At 52.6% G+C, this 14,881-nt stretch overlaps 1 protein-coding gene across 4 annotated transcripts in view; it reads right to left on the bottom strand.

The window, feature by feature from the left end:
* The window catches only part of MLLT1 (MLLT1 super elongation complex subunit), a 68,948-nt gene that overhangs the window by 12,452 nt on the left and 41,615 nt on the right, over nt 1-14,881 (bottom strand). For 3 of the 4 annotated variants that reach the window (XM_045831210.1, XM_045831212.1, XM_045831214.1), the window contains 3 exons: nt 8,263-8,406; nt 4,667-4,792; nt 270-824 (listed from right to left, as the gene is read on the bottom strand). In XM_045831210.1, the coding sequence (XP_045687166.1) occupies nt 270-824; nt 4,667-4,792; nt 8,263-8,406 (825 nt within the window). The remainder of the gene's footprint in view (nt 1-269; nt 825-4,666; nt 4,793-8,262; nt 8,407-14,881) is intronic. The other variant, XM_045831213.1, reaches the window with a different exon arrangement.

The following is a 14,881-nucleotide window of genomic DNA, read 5'->3' as shown; positions in this document are numbered from 1 at the left end:
CTATCATGCTTTACCAGAACCACCCTTCCCTAAGTACTATTTCCACCGAGTTCTCATAGGCAGGCTTTATCACCCTTGACAAAAGGGGAACTAAGGCTTAGCAAGGTGTTCAGGTGTGCCCAAAGTCATGAGGAGCAAGTGGGAGCCCTATGCCTGGGATCGCAGACTCCTCACCTAACCTTTGGGCTGACAAGACTTCGATGGTTCAGAAGCAGGAAAAAGGATGAGGACGGGGGTGACAGGACTGATGCGGAAAGGAGGCACCTCACCTCTGTCTTGAAGGAAGCCTCATCCTCCGAGTTGGACTCCTCCACCTCTAGGGGTTTTTTGATCTCCCGGGGCTCACTCTCGGCCTTGATCTTCTCCACTTTGACACTGCCCTTGTCCTTGGCCGACTTTTTGTCTGAGAAGGAGGAAGACGAGGTGCGGGGCGAAGTGCCAGGGGTGCTCCTGGACCCCTTGGAGCTGCTCTTCTTCTGCTTTTTGGCACTGGGCTTGGGTGAGTCGGCGGCAGCTGGCCGCTTACTGGAAGACTTGGATTGGGGTGGTGGTGGGGGGCCGCCCTTGGGGGACAGGCTCTCCAGTTTGGTCTCCTTCAGGGCCATCTTAGGCTCCTTAAATGCAGCCTTGGGTGGCGGGGCCTTCTCCTCCTTAGGGGGCCGGCCCTCAACCAGCTTCCGTGCTGTGTCCTTTGCACTCCGAGCCTGCTCACGCTCTGGCTCCTTGGAGGGGCCCTTGCTCTCTGAGTCTTTGCGTGGCCGCTCCCGGTGCTCCTTGGCCGTCTTGTGGGTCTTGCAGGCCTTGCCACTCTCCCTGCTGGCATCCTGAAATGTTGGGTGGGAAGGGAGAGACATAGTCAAACAGCATCTCAGGTCGCCCTGCTCCACCTCCCCCGACCCCTATAAAGTATAATCCACCTGATTCAGACTCAGCTAGAGAAAATCTTCCAAAAAGCGAAAAAGTAAGGCAGCAGGTGATAGTTTTAAATGGAGCTGTCCCTTTAAACTACTAGGAAGTGTCAGCAGGTCCCAGGCGACTGCAGGCTAAGACTCCCCTCTGAATTGAACTGACATTCCCTGAGGGATTCAAGAAGAGCACACGTGAGTCAGACAATGGCGGCCACAAAGACCCCTCCCGCTCGGACACCTGGAAGCTCCCCACTAAGGGTGCTGGCAGGCTGTACCCTCTCTTCTGTCCCCACCACAGAGTCTGTGCATCTCCTGCCTGGTCATCCCGACTCAGCCTGTCTGGTCAGGTATAATGGTTCTCTCAGGCCCACAGTCAGCACCCTGACTGCCTGCTGGGTTCCCAAGTGCTGTACAGGACCAACAGCTCCTGACTTTTTGGAACTGAAGCTGCCTGGGCAGCTTTTCTATAATGTGAATGGCTCCTGGGAAATTCAGAGGGTTCAGGGTAGATCAGCCAGGTCACGGAGCGCAAGCCAGGGACAGAGGCAGAGAGCAGCCCTGCTCCAGGCTGCCAGGGAAGCTGGGCCAGATGATGCCAACCTTGTGCGCCAGAACTTCCTCTGAACAAGGGCAAAACCACCTACCTCACCATCGATGATAGAGCGCACTCATGGAGGCAACAGTCACTCCGTACAGAGCATGCCCTTTGGGTAGAAGCCCAGTGTGACACCTTGTTTGCCTCTTCCCTGGCAATATCCTTTAATCACCCCGCACGTCCAGTGTTGCTGGACAGGTGCCTGCTGCTGTCAGCTGCCAAGGGCTCCGCCCCCATTCTGTCAGCTAGGTGCTCAGCTGGACTCAGAGGCTCTCCAAATCAAAGCTCACCAGGAAACCAACATTGGCCAGACCCTGGGGGTGGTATGCATCACCTGAGGTGGCCACATTTCACCAGCTTACCCAAGTGCTGAGGGGACAGGCAAGCCAGCTAAATGGCCAGGAGTGAGGCCTCTGCTTCCTGCTCTCCCGACCCACAATAAACAGCTACATGAACAGTTGACATGGCCTCAACCACCCTGGATCTACTTGGTCACCATCTTCTTGCAAATCCACAACCCACATCAGTGCCAAAGGTTCAGAGACAATCTTGTGTGGACACGGGCTCCTGCTGCCTCTCTGGAGAAACATCAGCCCCTGGGCCCCAGCCCTGGCCCTTCTGTCTCCAGGGCAGTGGGGAGGAGTACTCACACCACAAGCTCCCAGCCGACCATCTAAAGGGGTGCCACCATCGGGGCTGGTGTGTGGAATGGGGCCAGCCCCTGAGGGCTCCATTCCCCAGCAATCTGCTCCCCTGAGGAGGGAGGCAAAAAGAAGACCCCACCCATGCACTTCCAGCCTCTTCTCGAAGTATCCATGCACCCCCCAGGCCATAGGGGCTGCCACAGCCCCAAGAGGCAGGGCAAGAGCACACCCAATGGGCATGACTGCCAAAGGCCTCAGCATGGTTCCCACTGTTTCCCCCAGACCTGGGGTCAGCTGGGCCTGTCCAGCAAGCAGGGGCCTTCCAAGCAGCGGCTCTTCACCTGGGGGTCTGCATAGGTGCTCAAAACTAGGCTGAAACCACACACTAAGTTCTGAGAGTAATGTGGATGTTCCCAGGGGTGAGGACCCCTCACAGTCATATCCTTAAAGCTGTCAATGGTTTGAATAAAGTTATGGCTAAGAACAAAGTTATAGAGAAAGATCACCCAGGCCAAGTGGCTGGCATCACACAGGCCGAAGCTTCAGGTACACAAGTCCAGGGGTACTCTGGGGTGGGGACCAAAGGGAACGCTATCCTTGAAGTATGAGCCCTCAGGGATCTTACTCCTCACCTAGGAGGCTCCAACTCCTGTCTTCCATGCCACCTGCCAAGGAGCCATGAGTGACCAATCTGCCTAGGGCTACAAAAGCCATACTCTCCAGCTTCCCCCAGGGTGGGGACCCTGGCAAGCAAGGCCCTGAATGACCAACCCTTTCCCCGCACTGCCTGGACTCTTCTGCCTGGATCACATGACCTGGTGATCAGACTCTTTGGGTCCAAGCAGCAGAGAACTAATCTGGGGGGTACAGCCAGTACCCAAAGGAAGGTGCTCGTCTGAAGGAAGAGGCTGGCGCACAGGCCTTACCTCACTGCTCCTAGAAGAGCAGAGTGAGGCTGTCAACTCAGAAGCCAGGACTGGATAATAGGCAGAGACGGCTTCCAGCAGAGCAGAACCCACCTTGTGCTGCCTGAGAAACCAACAAGAAAGGAGCTTCCTAAGCTATGCCACCCAGGTGGCTGGATAAAGATTCCAGGACAAGTTGGGATGGAGACCAAGGACCCTACTGACAGGCCTCTGAGTCTAGCACATACACCCATCTGGCCTGGGGAATCCTGTGGGTTATAAAGACACTCCAGTGAGAGGGGCCATGAAGCAGCCCCCACAGATGCAGCTCCACTGGCCATGGGAGTGTCCTTGCCAGCTGCAGGGCATCTCTTCATGGGGTTTGGGTTGTTCACAAGTGACACGTAGAGAAGAAATGACAAGTCCTACCCTTTCTATTTTGCATGGATTTCCAGACAACTGTGAATGGCTGAGAGAGAAACTGCCAAATCTCTAGCAAGAATTTCTCTTCCACTGGACCTCCACGAGACTCAGGAAAGATGGGCTGGGAGGCTGGCATGGGGAAGATCCTCAGAGCTGCACTCCATTCTTAAGGCTCTGGCCTTATACGTCTCAAGGGCTTAAGTCAGATGAAAGTGAGGATGTCAGAGACTGACTGGTCTGAGGAAAGTGCCAGAAACACCCTGCCTGGGTGATGTGAGTCTCCTTCAGCGTTGCTGATGAGTAAGGCTGTCATTTGGCCTGAGAGTTCAACCTGTCCCTTCTGGGGTTCCTTAGGCCCACAACACCCAACAGGTGAGTGAAGCAAGAAAAATGCAAAGATGAAAAGTGGATAAACTTGTGCGGTCGGTGATGCAAAGACAAACTGCCCTGAGAGCCAGATGGAACCTGGCCTCTGGGCCACGAAGCTGTGTAGGTGGCTGCAAGGGAACAAAACGAACACTCAGGAGTTTATGTGTACAGCATGACACCATCAGAAGGTCTCTGGCGACTACTGTAGGATGATTCAGAGGGTGGTCTCAGGAAGGTTGACAGGGCTGAGAGAAGATGATAAAACATTTCTTCTTGGGGGAAATCAGCTCACTTACCCATATGGTTCTACCTGGCCCTTCCCCCAATTAACTTTCTCTGCCAGGAGTTACTGCCAAAGAAAGAAGCCAAACCGGGAATAGCCCAGGCACGAAGCACCCAGCCCTGGTGGACAGAGCACTCTGGCTGTACTCAAAAGTCCTGAGAAGGTAGGCAGTGGTGGCTGCAGGGGACACACTCTGTCCGGGCTCCCAACTATGAGAAACTATCTTAGGTCCTGTCTGAATGGTCCTAAGCCCACTGACTTGGCAGGAGGGGGAGGACAGGGAAGGCTCTCTGGCCTCAAGAGAAGGAGGGTGAAGAGCCTGTGATTACTAGGCTGTTTTATGTACTCCAGGAGGGGCCAACCGTTCTGACTAAGTGGCAGAGGGCAGCCACAGGGAGCACAGAGAGCTCCAAGAGGAAGATGCCAAGGGAAAGAGTCCAGGGACGGAGGGTCCAGCTCTGCGGAGGGAGTTCCGTGAGCCCAGGACCCTCTGCTGGGCCCCAGTGCTCCCATGTGACTGGGCCTTCCACCTCACTAACCTTGGAGCCGTGGGACGGTTTGGTCTTCTTGGGGTCAGAGAAGGCAGAGAGTGGAATTGTGGGTAACATGGGGTAGTCAGGACTGGGCCTGGACACCGTTTCTGCTCCTTCGGGCATTACCATCACCTAGTGATAAAGAAGAGACAGATGTTATCAATGAGCAAGGAGGCAGGCTGGATATCCGATGGGTAAGAGGAAGCTGGCTTGCAGGAATGCGGCTAGAGGCATCCAAGCTTCCACCTCGGGGAGGAGGCCAAGGAGAGCCTGGGTGTCAGTTTTCCAAAAGAGTCAAAGCCATTTCCTCCATGAGGGTCTGGGTGCTGAGTGCCCAGAGTGAAGCAGGCTCATGGTGGAGAGCAAAGAGAAGCGGGGTCCCAGGATGGCTGGGCCCGGGTGCAGTTGGTGCAGTCTCGTGTGGTGGGCCCTGGGCCAAGAAGACTGGCGGTGTGTTTGAGAAGCACAAGGAGGCAGCTGTGGCCAAAGCTGGCCTGCGTGCTGCAGTTAAGAAAGATCAGAAGCACGAAGGCAAGAAGCCAGGCAGACACCTACTCCAGGAAGGCATGCAGCGGAGAAAGCAACTTCTGCTGGACATGCGTGTGGTGACTTCGCCGGGTCCCACATCTCCTGCGGGAGCCTCACTCCTCCACTCTCTGGTGAATAAAGGTGACTGAAACGGAGCGAGCAGTGAGGCCGAGGCAGGAGGGAACTGCACGGGGGCAGGCCCAGTTCTCTGCAAAAGCCACCTGGCTAGAGCCCGCAGGAGAGGGACATGAGCTCTGCCCTTTGCTAACTACTAGGAGGAGGAAGGGCCTGGGCTCCTGCCAGGAGGTGCTCCCGGAAACACCTGCCCAGGTCCAGTGAGGCTCCCGCGGCACTTGCTGAAGGGAGAGAAGACCCAGGGGCAAGTTCTCAAAGTTTTGACACTGGAAGTTCACATTATTAGTGGTCAGCCACTCAGAGTAAGCTTTCTAGATGGCAATAAGAAAACAAAAGAATAAAGTTCACATTAAAAAAAAAGAAGAAAAAGCATTTAGCTGTAATAACCTTGAGCACCTAGGATCCTTGACGAGCCCAACCTTTCATGCAAGGAGCTGATGTAATGCCCAGTCTTGGTCACGGGGACACTGGGTTGAAAGGAGGGCAGTGGAGCCCTTCATGCCACTCCTGCCCCCACCCCCGACTCCGAGGCAATGAGGCCCGAAGCCAAGTTGCTCACCCAAGCCTGCCTCACCACGACACCCTTAACCACACACCCAGAACCCAGGTGACCCTGGTAGCATGACTGAAGACCACCAGGTCTGAGGACATCACCACACTCTAAGGCCAGCAAGGACATGCATGAGTTTAGAGAGGTACTAACAGCCCAACCCAGGAAACAGACAAGCCCCCTCAGAGCCATGGGTCTGCTCCCTCAAGGACGGTGCCTCCTCCCTTCATTTTCACTTCTCTTCTCTCCTCCAGAGAAATGTCCTAGACTGACGCTATGCCAGGATCACACAGTGAAGGCCTTGCATCTTTCTCTCCTATCTAACAGCCTTTCGGAAAACAGGTAATGTGAGTAAATGAATCCGCTTCCACCTCCAGCACAGAGTCTCACAAGGATGTGTCTCATATAATGGAAACACAGACCCTCGCCACCAGTGAGGCACAGGATGAAACAATGCTGAGGGGACAGGCAGGCTGGTCTCTGTTCAGAAAGTGACCAAGCCATTCGGGTCACTGCTGAGGAAGTTTCTGAACCTCGTGTGAGGAATTACAAACCCACGTGCCTCCCACTGAGGGGCAGCAGAGAAAGCAGTTCTTATCGACTTACAGATCACGCGGTCCTCCAGATCTTCTAGCACGAGCATCAACACAGGCCGGTTTGTGGTCACTTGCCACCAGATGGCAAGTGCCAGCCCCACGGAAACACTCAGAGCTCCAGACTGGCTAATGTAAGGGCCACAACTCAGGTCTAGGAGCAGCTGTCCTAGGCTGCTCCTAAGATCAGAGAGCACTGTTCTTGCCACCAGTCCAGGGTAAGCCCCAAACTCGCACAGCCCCAAAAGGCAAGAAAGTTCCTGACCAGACCTCTGGGCAGCCCTCACCAAGGGTGAAAAGTGCCAGGCAAAGACCACCACACCACCACCCAAGGGCCACACTCGCCCTTCCTTTCTCCTGGACTGGCCCATCCCAAACTGCAAGGTGGACCTGCCATCCCAACCTCTCTCCCTCAACTTCTCATGTCTCCTCCTCCTCCCCCACCCCTCCAGTTTTATAGGGTTAGATGATGCACTGAGCCTTCATCTCTTCACAGCCAAGAAAACCTCCTGATGCAAGAAGCAGAAGGGGACAGTCCCTTGGTGCTAGAGCTCTAAGAACACTGACTGTCTGAGCATCTATCTCTCTGAGATGTGACTATGGAAGCTTTGGGTAACACCTTAGGGAAATACTGTGGAAAACAAGGTGAAGACAGCTGAGGAGGACTTGCTGAACCTGGAAACTCCTCTCCACTTTTCCTTGGTTCTTCCAGAACTCCCAGGCAAACTTCAGGACAAATGTCTATGGCAAATGATTTCAACACCCTCCCATTCCGGTACCGAACTCCACCAACAATCACATGCTGGGTCTAAATCCCAGACTTTTATTAGGGACATGGGAGGAATCACTCCGACTTCCTACAGTAAATAAGTAACTGCTTACTAAATTAAATGAAAAGGAAAGGCCTGCTCCCTGGACCAAAGAAACTCAGTTCAAACTCCTTGGACTCACTGGGGAGGTGGGCCCGCCCACCCCCCCAACACACACTCACTCACTCACGACCTGAACCCTTCACTACAGGCACTGCTAGGAGGGAGGCAAATGCTTAGTGACTTTGGGTCACTAATAGGTGGCTTTGGGACGTCCTGTGTCTTCAGCCTGTGCCTCCCTCGGCACACACAATCCAGCCTGCAGCCAAATGCCCTGCCTCCCCCACAATCACCCATCCATAAGCACCAAGCACCCCACCCACATTCTCTAAGAGCTGACACATGCTCCTGGCACTCTGCCACCACACCAGGACTGCTGGCCACATGACTCACTACAGAGACCTAGGATCTGAGAGCTGACACCTTCATCTAGCCTCACAAGGACAGAACTACTAGGCAGAGTGCATCATCAGGGACCCTGGAGAGAGCTGCCACTGTTTCCCTAGGTGACAGGGCTCCAGCACAGCCTTGCCAATCCAGTTAAAAGCAGGCTCCAGCGTCTTAACACGCTGACAGGATGGCCTCACACCCATTTTTTCCCCACCCCTTACAGAAGAAAATGCTAATTAATCACAGCCAACCAAGAAGCTACGGGGATAAGTGGCGACTGGTCATTCCCAGCTGACAACGCCCCAGCACAGACTCGGGACACCTGGGTCCTCTCCTGCGCTGCCAGGTGCTACCTGTACAACCTGCCCTCCTGGATACCAGGCAGGAACTCAACCATAGGCTGGAGAGACGTGTCCAGGAAATCCCAAGGCACTCCCAGCACCAAGGCTGCCACCACAGGGAGCAGGGATGAAGCCACGACAGAGAAACTGCATCCGTCCAAGCAGGGGCAGGGCCCATCCACTCTGGCACACTCACCCCGCCAGCCATCAGGAGCTTGTACCGGAACTCAATGGTGGGGTTGTTGAAGGTGAGCTTCTCACAGCGCAGGTGGTTCACAGGCGGGTTGCCCTCCAGGTTCAGGAACAGGTCATAGGTGAAGCAAACCTTCCTTGGCTCCTCCTTAAATAATGAAAAGAAGGAAGTCTGTTTCAGAGGGTGGACAGGAGACTACAGGGACAGACACGAGACAGAGGCAGATGCGTGCCCCCCACTGCAAGCCCCTACCCTTCTTTCTCCATTGCTTGGCTTCCACTTCTCTCTGTGTGCCTACTTTTCATCCATACAGTTATCCAAAATGAATTAGCTTACTCTTCGCAGAGCACCCAGCAAAGCAGACTCCACAACAGCATTAAAGATGAGTAAGAATGACGTTCTCAGATCATTAATGGAAAAATTCTTGCTATCTGTATAGCCCCCAAGCACATACTCCCCCTAAAGCCCTCACAGTACCTGCCAACAAATGGAGAAACGGAGGCTAGACACACAGCTGCTAAGTGCCAGTGCTGAGACCTGATTGCAGGCTCTGAGGCCCATTATCCTAGAGCCTTGACCCACCCCTTTCCCAGAAGGAAAATTTCTCCAAAGATATACGAATTACCAATAAGCACACAAAAAGATGTTTGACATCATTAATCATTAGGAAAATGCAAATCAAAACCAGGAGATACCACCTCACACTCATTAGGATGATGAGTAGTAAAGAAAATAAGTGTTGGTGAGGACATAGAGAAACTGAATCCCCGTGCATTGCCAGTGAGAAGGAAAACTGGTGTCATCACTTTGGAAAACAGTCTGAGAAGTCCTCAGATTGTTAAAATAGAATACCTACCTTTATGACCCATATATCCCTCCTAGATATATAACCAAGAGAAATGAAAACATATACTGCACAAAAACTTGTATGCCCATGTCCACAGCAGCAGGATTCACAACAGTTCAAACTGAAAACAACTCAGTGCCCACTGACAGATGAATGGATAAACACACCATGGTCCACCCAGCGGAATATTACTCAGCCATGAAAGGAGTGAAACATCGACACTCGCTACAGTGTGGCTGAACCTTCAAAACACGATGCTCAGTGAGTGAAGCCAGACACAAAAGGCCACACAGTGTGTGGTTCCATGTATGTGACACGTCCAGAACAGAGGCAGGAAGTGGATTCACGGGTGCCAAGGGCTGGTCAGGAGGACATAAAAGCTAACTACTAATGGGCACAAGGTTTCTTTCTGAGGTGATGAAAATATTCTGGAATTAGAAAACCGTTGCACAACACTTACTAAAAATCACCAAATTTGTATGCTTTAAAAAGGCAACCTTTCTGCAATGTAAATTACACCCCAATTTTTTAAAATGCTCTCCATTGGGAGAGAAGAAACTAACAGGTGGGTCACTAACAGGTGGCTTTGGGACGTCCTGTGTCCTCAGCCTGTGCCTCCCTCGGCACACACAATCATGGGAGCCTCCTCAGCAACTCAAAGGAGACTTGAGACAGGTCAGCCGAGGAGGGGAGGGTGAGTAAAGCAGCTAAGCCCCTCACACAGGCATTTCCACACCTTTTCTTCCCTCCAACCCTGGGGAAGAGGGGGAGCAGAGACCAGCTTGGCAGTCTGGCCACACCTCCTCAGCTTCCCCAGAAAGGCCTGCATGGTTCATATGAGTAATGCCAGGCTTTTCGAAATCTGGTGAATGGGTGACACCTGAAAGTGGGAACCAGGTGGCCATGTGTCTACTTCTCAATAAAGGGACAGGAGTGGGGTCCCTCAATCTACCTACATGACTTTGTTCCCCCATTCAGCCGACAAAGGCAGAAGGCATACCTGTCACATGAAGCAGCCGCAGACCCTGCCTTCCAGGAGCCACAAGTCTTGTGAGGGGACTAGTAAACAGGTACTCTCGAGCTACTGCCAGTCAATGAGGCAACACTGACCTTGCTCCTTCCTACAGCCCCTGGTCTCAGGACGCATGGGCTTCTACCTCAGCCCATCTAACCTAGGCTGGGAAGTGTTCCTGTCCATGGTGGGATGATGAAATACCAGTGGCAGGGGGCGCGGTCAGCCTAGGGAGGGCTTTCCTTCTCAAATCAAAAATAAAGGTGCAGGGAGAAGTCTCAGCACCTCTCTTCTTCCTGCCAACCTGTGTGGTGCAATGTCAACCACAGGAGGACCACAGAAGAAGCCAGGAGGGTCTCAAGTGGGCAGCTCTGACATCGTGGAGCCTCTGCCCCAAGGCCGTCAGCAGCCTGCTGACGTCTAGTCAAGCAGGTATCCCTCTGTGCCATCCCTCTGTCTCATGCCCACCCTTATAAAGGCACCTGTCACAAAGGGCATGTCTCCTCACCAAACTGGGAAGTTCTTGAAGCCTCTGGGGATTCCTGTCTTACCCCTGCCCCAGATGCCCATCCAGGGGAGGTGCTCCATATTTGCCAAAAGAATGAAATGAGAGGATGGATAAAAGAAGAGCCTGACCCAACAGTGGGGGTGGGGAAGAAGTCAGGAATGTCCCCTGGACACTGTGATGAGCTTGGAGAGTGGTTATGAGTTGGTGAAGTCAAGAAGGGCCAAGGGGGCAGGGAGAAGCACTACTGGCCACAGCATCCTCTCTGGGAGTCCTGAGAGTTCCCATGGCAGCAGTCAGAAAGGGAGGATGGAGAGCGGTGGCAGGAGGTGATCCAGAAGGAAGGGCCTTGGCTGCTGCTGGGCAGGTGCTGTGTCCTGGGGCAAAGGGGTCTATAGGGACTTAGGCTCAGGAAGGACGAACACAGTTCCACGACCCAGTGAACAAACACCCTCCGGCCTGTAGGGTATCAGGACTGGGAGCAGGGTTAGAAACTGGCAAGCAAAGGGAAGGCAAACCCAAGTGTCTGTCCTGCCTTTCCAGTATAACCACATGGAAGATGAGAGGTGAGCTGCACAAATGTGTTCCCGCTCCCACATGGAGAAGGAATGACCTCATCACAGTTCTGTAACCCTTTAGGGGTAATTCAGGTGCTGCCCATCAGTTGCTGTCCACATACATCACACACACAGACCACCAGACAAGACTGATACCACCTTCCAGGCAGATCTCACCTCCAGACTCAAGTTCAAAATGACAGGGTATACGCAAAGTAGGACGGTGCCACATAAACACCATGGGAATGAAAGCAGCAAAAAGCCTGACAGCACCAAACTCTGTGGCGAAAGACCCAGTTTCTTTAACAAACTGCAAAGAAAAAAATGATAGAGGGAGAATCTACATATTAAAAGGGAAAAACTCATGAATCACAATGCGTGAATCTTACCTAGATCCTGATTCAAAAAGAAAAAAAATCTTTAAGCACTGGATATTAAGGAATTATGAATCTGTAGGTGTGATACTGGTATTATTATTCTTAAAAAACAGTCCTTATATTTCAGAGAACATTCTGGAATACTGACACACAAAATACAGATGTCTGGGCGTGGCAGGCCAGGGATGGACCAAACAGCCCTGTGACACACTGGAACCAGGTGATGGCTACAGAGGGCTTCACTCCATCTACTTCTGTAGGTGTTTCAAACTTTCCCAGGTAACTTTTTGAGTGGATATGAGGGAAGCTGCACATTCAGAGGAGAAGCTCAACTCAGGGAATCCCTCGGGGAGGGGAGGGTGCCCTGGGTCCTCAGAGATGCCAGCAGGAGGTTGGCCGGCAGCTAGAAGGGGTTGAGAGGCTGGGGCTTGCCCTCACTGCCTACCTAGCCTTGGTCACAGGCCTGCCGCCCTGAGCCTTGGTTTCTTAGCCTGTAACATGGAGAAGATTCAATAAGGTAACGAAGCCGAGGCACTCAGCTCAGTGCTATTGATAAATGGAAGCTACTCTTTTTACCAGAAAGAGATCTGGGATAGAGAAGGACACCTGGGAGACACAATAGACAGATGGTACCTGAGGCCACATGATTCCCCAGGGGAGAAATACAGGGGCATTGAAAGAGCACTCCACAGCTCTGCCAAATACAGGAGCACCACAAGGCTCAGAGCAGACCTTTCCTCTCCTCTGCGCCCTCTCTGGCTGACCCCATGCTCAGCCACAGCTTTACCTTCTGGCTTTGTGGTAGGTCTGGGCTTTTCTTCCGGGCTCCTCAGCCAGCCCTTGCTCATCTCCCTGGCCCATTCATCACCTCCTAACCATCCAGCTGCTTCCACTACAGCCCCCTTTTAATCCACAAAGTTTAAACCAGCTCTTGGCTTATCCCCAACCCACTTCTTCAAAACCTGCCATGACCTCCCTCTGAGCCTTGAGAAAAGGCCAAAACATCACCACAGCCAGTGCAATCTGGCCATCTCAGGCCATGCTGCTGTCTCCTACTTCCCCCATCCAGCTCTCCCTTGGGCTGGCACGCATCCTTCTTCAGGTTTCCTGGATCAATGTTCTCAATCACAGCATGTGATTCACTCTCGTGAGTAGGACTCATCAAGGTCTACAGGACAGATGTCTGTTTTTTTGTCCATCCACCCCTGTGGACTTGGAGCATTATGGACAAAGGGACCCTTTTTGTTTCTGATGGGCCTGGAACTGACCAAGCACCTGTGTCTGTTCAATGTGCCCATATAGTTGTTTACTTTACAAAAACTTAATGGGTGCCCACAGCCACGACCAAGACCAAGGAGGGATCTCTGACCTCATGGACACTCAGGTCTGTAGATGGAGAGTCACCACAGCAGTGGTACTGACATGACGCTGACTATGTACTACAGCCAGGTAGTTTTCCAAGCACTCAATATGTATGAATGCTTCACAGCCCAAAACACAGACACTCTTACTGTCCCCATTTCACAGATGAAGAAACCGAAACACAGGCAATCATCTGCCTGGTGCCACGTGGCTGGTCAGTGGTGAGCCAAGCAAAGTTCACAATGGGCAGGCAGTATTCTCTGGAACCCCTAGGGCATGGGTGGCAAACAGAAAGCCCATGTTTTATCCAGCCCAGCACCTTGTTTCTACCCAGCGGCAGCACCAACCTCCTTGCCCCTAGGTTAAGGAGTAGTTACATTTATGCAGTCCTAAAATTACATTTGGCTCTTTGAAGGCAGCCACAAGGCTGATGTGGCCCCTGGTGAAAATGAGTTTGACACCCCTGTCCTAGGGAAAATTTCATGCCTACATAAACCAAACAGGCCAAGGCAACAGCCCAAAACAGGAGACAAGGAAGAGTTCTGGATGACTCCCCAGATGTGGGCGGTGTAGGGCAAAGCCAGGAGAAGCATCAGAGCCAGGCAGAGGCCTCCCAGAGGGACCAGCATGTGCCCTGCAGCTGGTGTATGCCTCCAAGCACACTGAGAAAGGCTGACCAGAGCTCCCTCTCAACAAGCCTGTGAAACTTGGGAATTCCCAGGAGGGTGACCAGCCCTTGGGAAACCAACCTCCAGAGAAAATCAAGACATAGCCAGCACCAAAGCACCTGGAGAGCCAGCAGCATACTCGGTGCATGGCCAGTTCAAGGCCTATGGGGCCAGCACTCCCAAAGAGTAACATCTTTAGTCCAGCCAGACCTCTACACGTGCCCCACTCTCAGCAAAAGCAGCTGAAGCCTGCCTCAAGTGTTCTCAGACGAGGCTGTGGGATGCCATCTGGCCACTGGCCACAGGCCAACATCTCCCTCTGACCTCAGTAAACTAAGATGCAGAGGAACTGGCTAAACTGGTGCCATCCACCAAAGCCAGAGCATGCGCATCCACCTTTAGTGCATGAGGAGTCCAGGCTACAAGAGCCCAAACGGACCAGGCTGACCCTGGCACGGGACACAACAAGGTAAAGAGGCTAGCCTAATGCATTGGGAGCTCCCAATGCTGCCCTCTCCACCACCTCAGACCCTCCCCCCAACTCCCCAGGGCCGTCTCCAGGGCCCTGCTCTCTCCTGTGGCTAGCAGGGCTGGCCCTGGACAACTTCCAGGTTTACTGCTCTACCCTTGGGTACAAATGGAAGAGTAACTGACCCTCAGACTGTCAGCAGTCCAGGGAGAAAGCATGGCTTCTCAGGATCCCTGGGGCTGTCTCCTTACCATCTCTGCCCTGCCCACACTTCTACCTAGGGCCTGTTTGACTTTCCCTTGTGAGAGGTCCTGGGGTTTACACGTTAGACTGAAAAAAAAAAAAAAAAGGAAGAAAAGGTCAAATTTGAAACTTATCATGGCCATAACTGCAAGTTTACAGGGCTGCTGCCAGCAACATCCCTATGGGTCAAATGACACAGCTTGTTTTTAAAGGAATTTTATTACTTATTATTATTAATCTTCACACAAGGACATTTTTTCATTGCTTTTAGAAAGAGAAGAAGGGAGAGAGAGAAACACTGATGCAAGAGAGATCGATTGCCTCCTGCACGTGCCCAGACCAGGTATCGAACCCACAACCATCCAGTTGGTTGGGATGATGATCCAACCAACTGATCCCCACTGGCTGGGGAAAACTGGCTTTTTAAAATGCTTTGCAAGGAAAGAAAGAAAGAGAAATAGAAGGAGGAAAGATTTTAAAAATATGAGAGATATGAGAGATACAGCCACCAAAAGCAATACACTGACTTTATTTGAATCCTGATTTAAAGAGGGAGTAAAGGGGAAAAAATTGAACAACTAT

This window comes from Phyllostomus hastatus, unplaced genomic scaffold, assembly GCF_019186645.2.
Source record: "Phyllostomus hastatus isolate PE091 unplaced genomic scaffold, TTU_PhHast_1.1 phas_contig_159, whole genome shotgun sequence".
NCBI lineage: Eukaryota > Metazoa > Chordata > Mammalia > Chiroptera > Phyllostomidae > Phyllostomus > Phyllostomus hastatus.
Note: the sequence above shows the minus strand (reverse complement) of the source record. Positions and strands in the feature narration are given on the sequence as shown.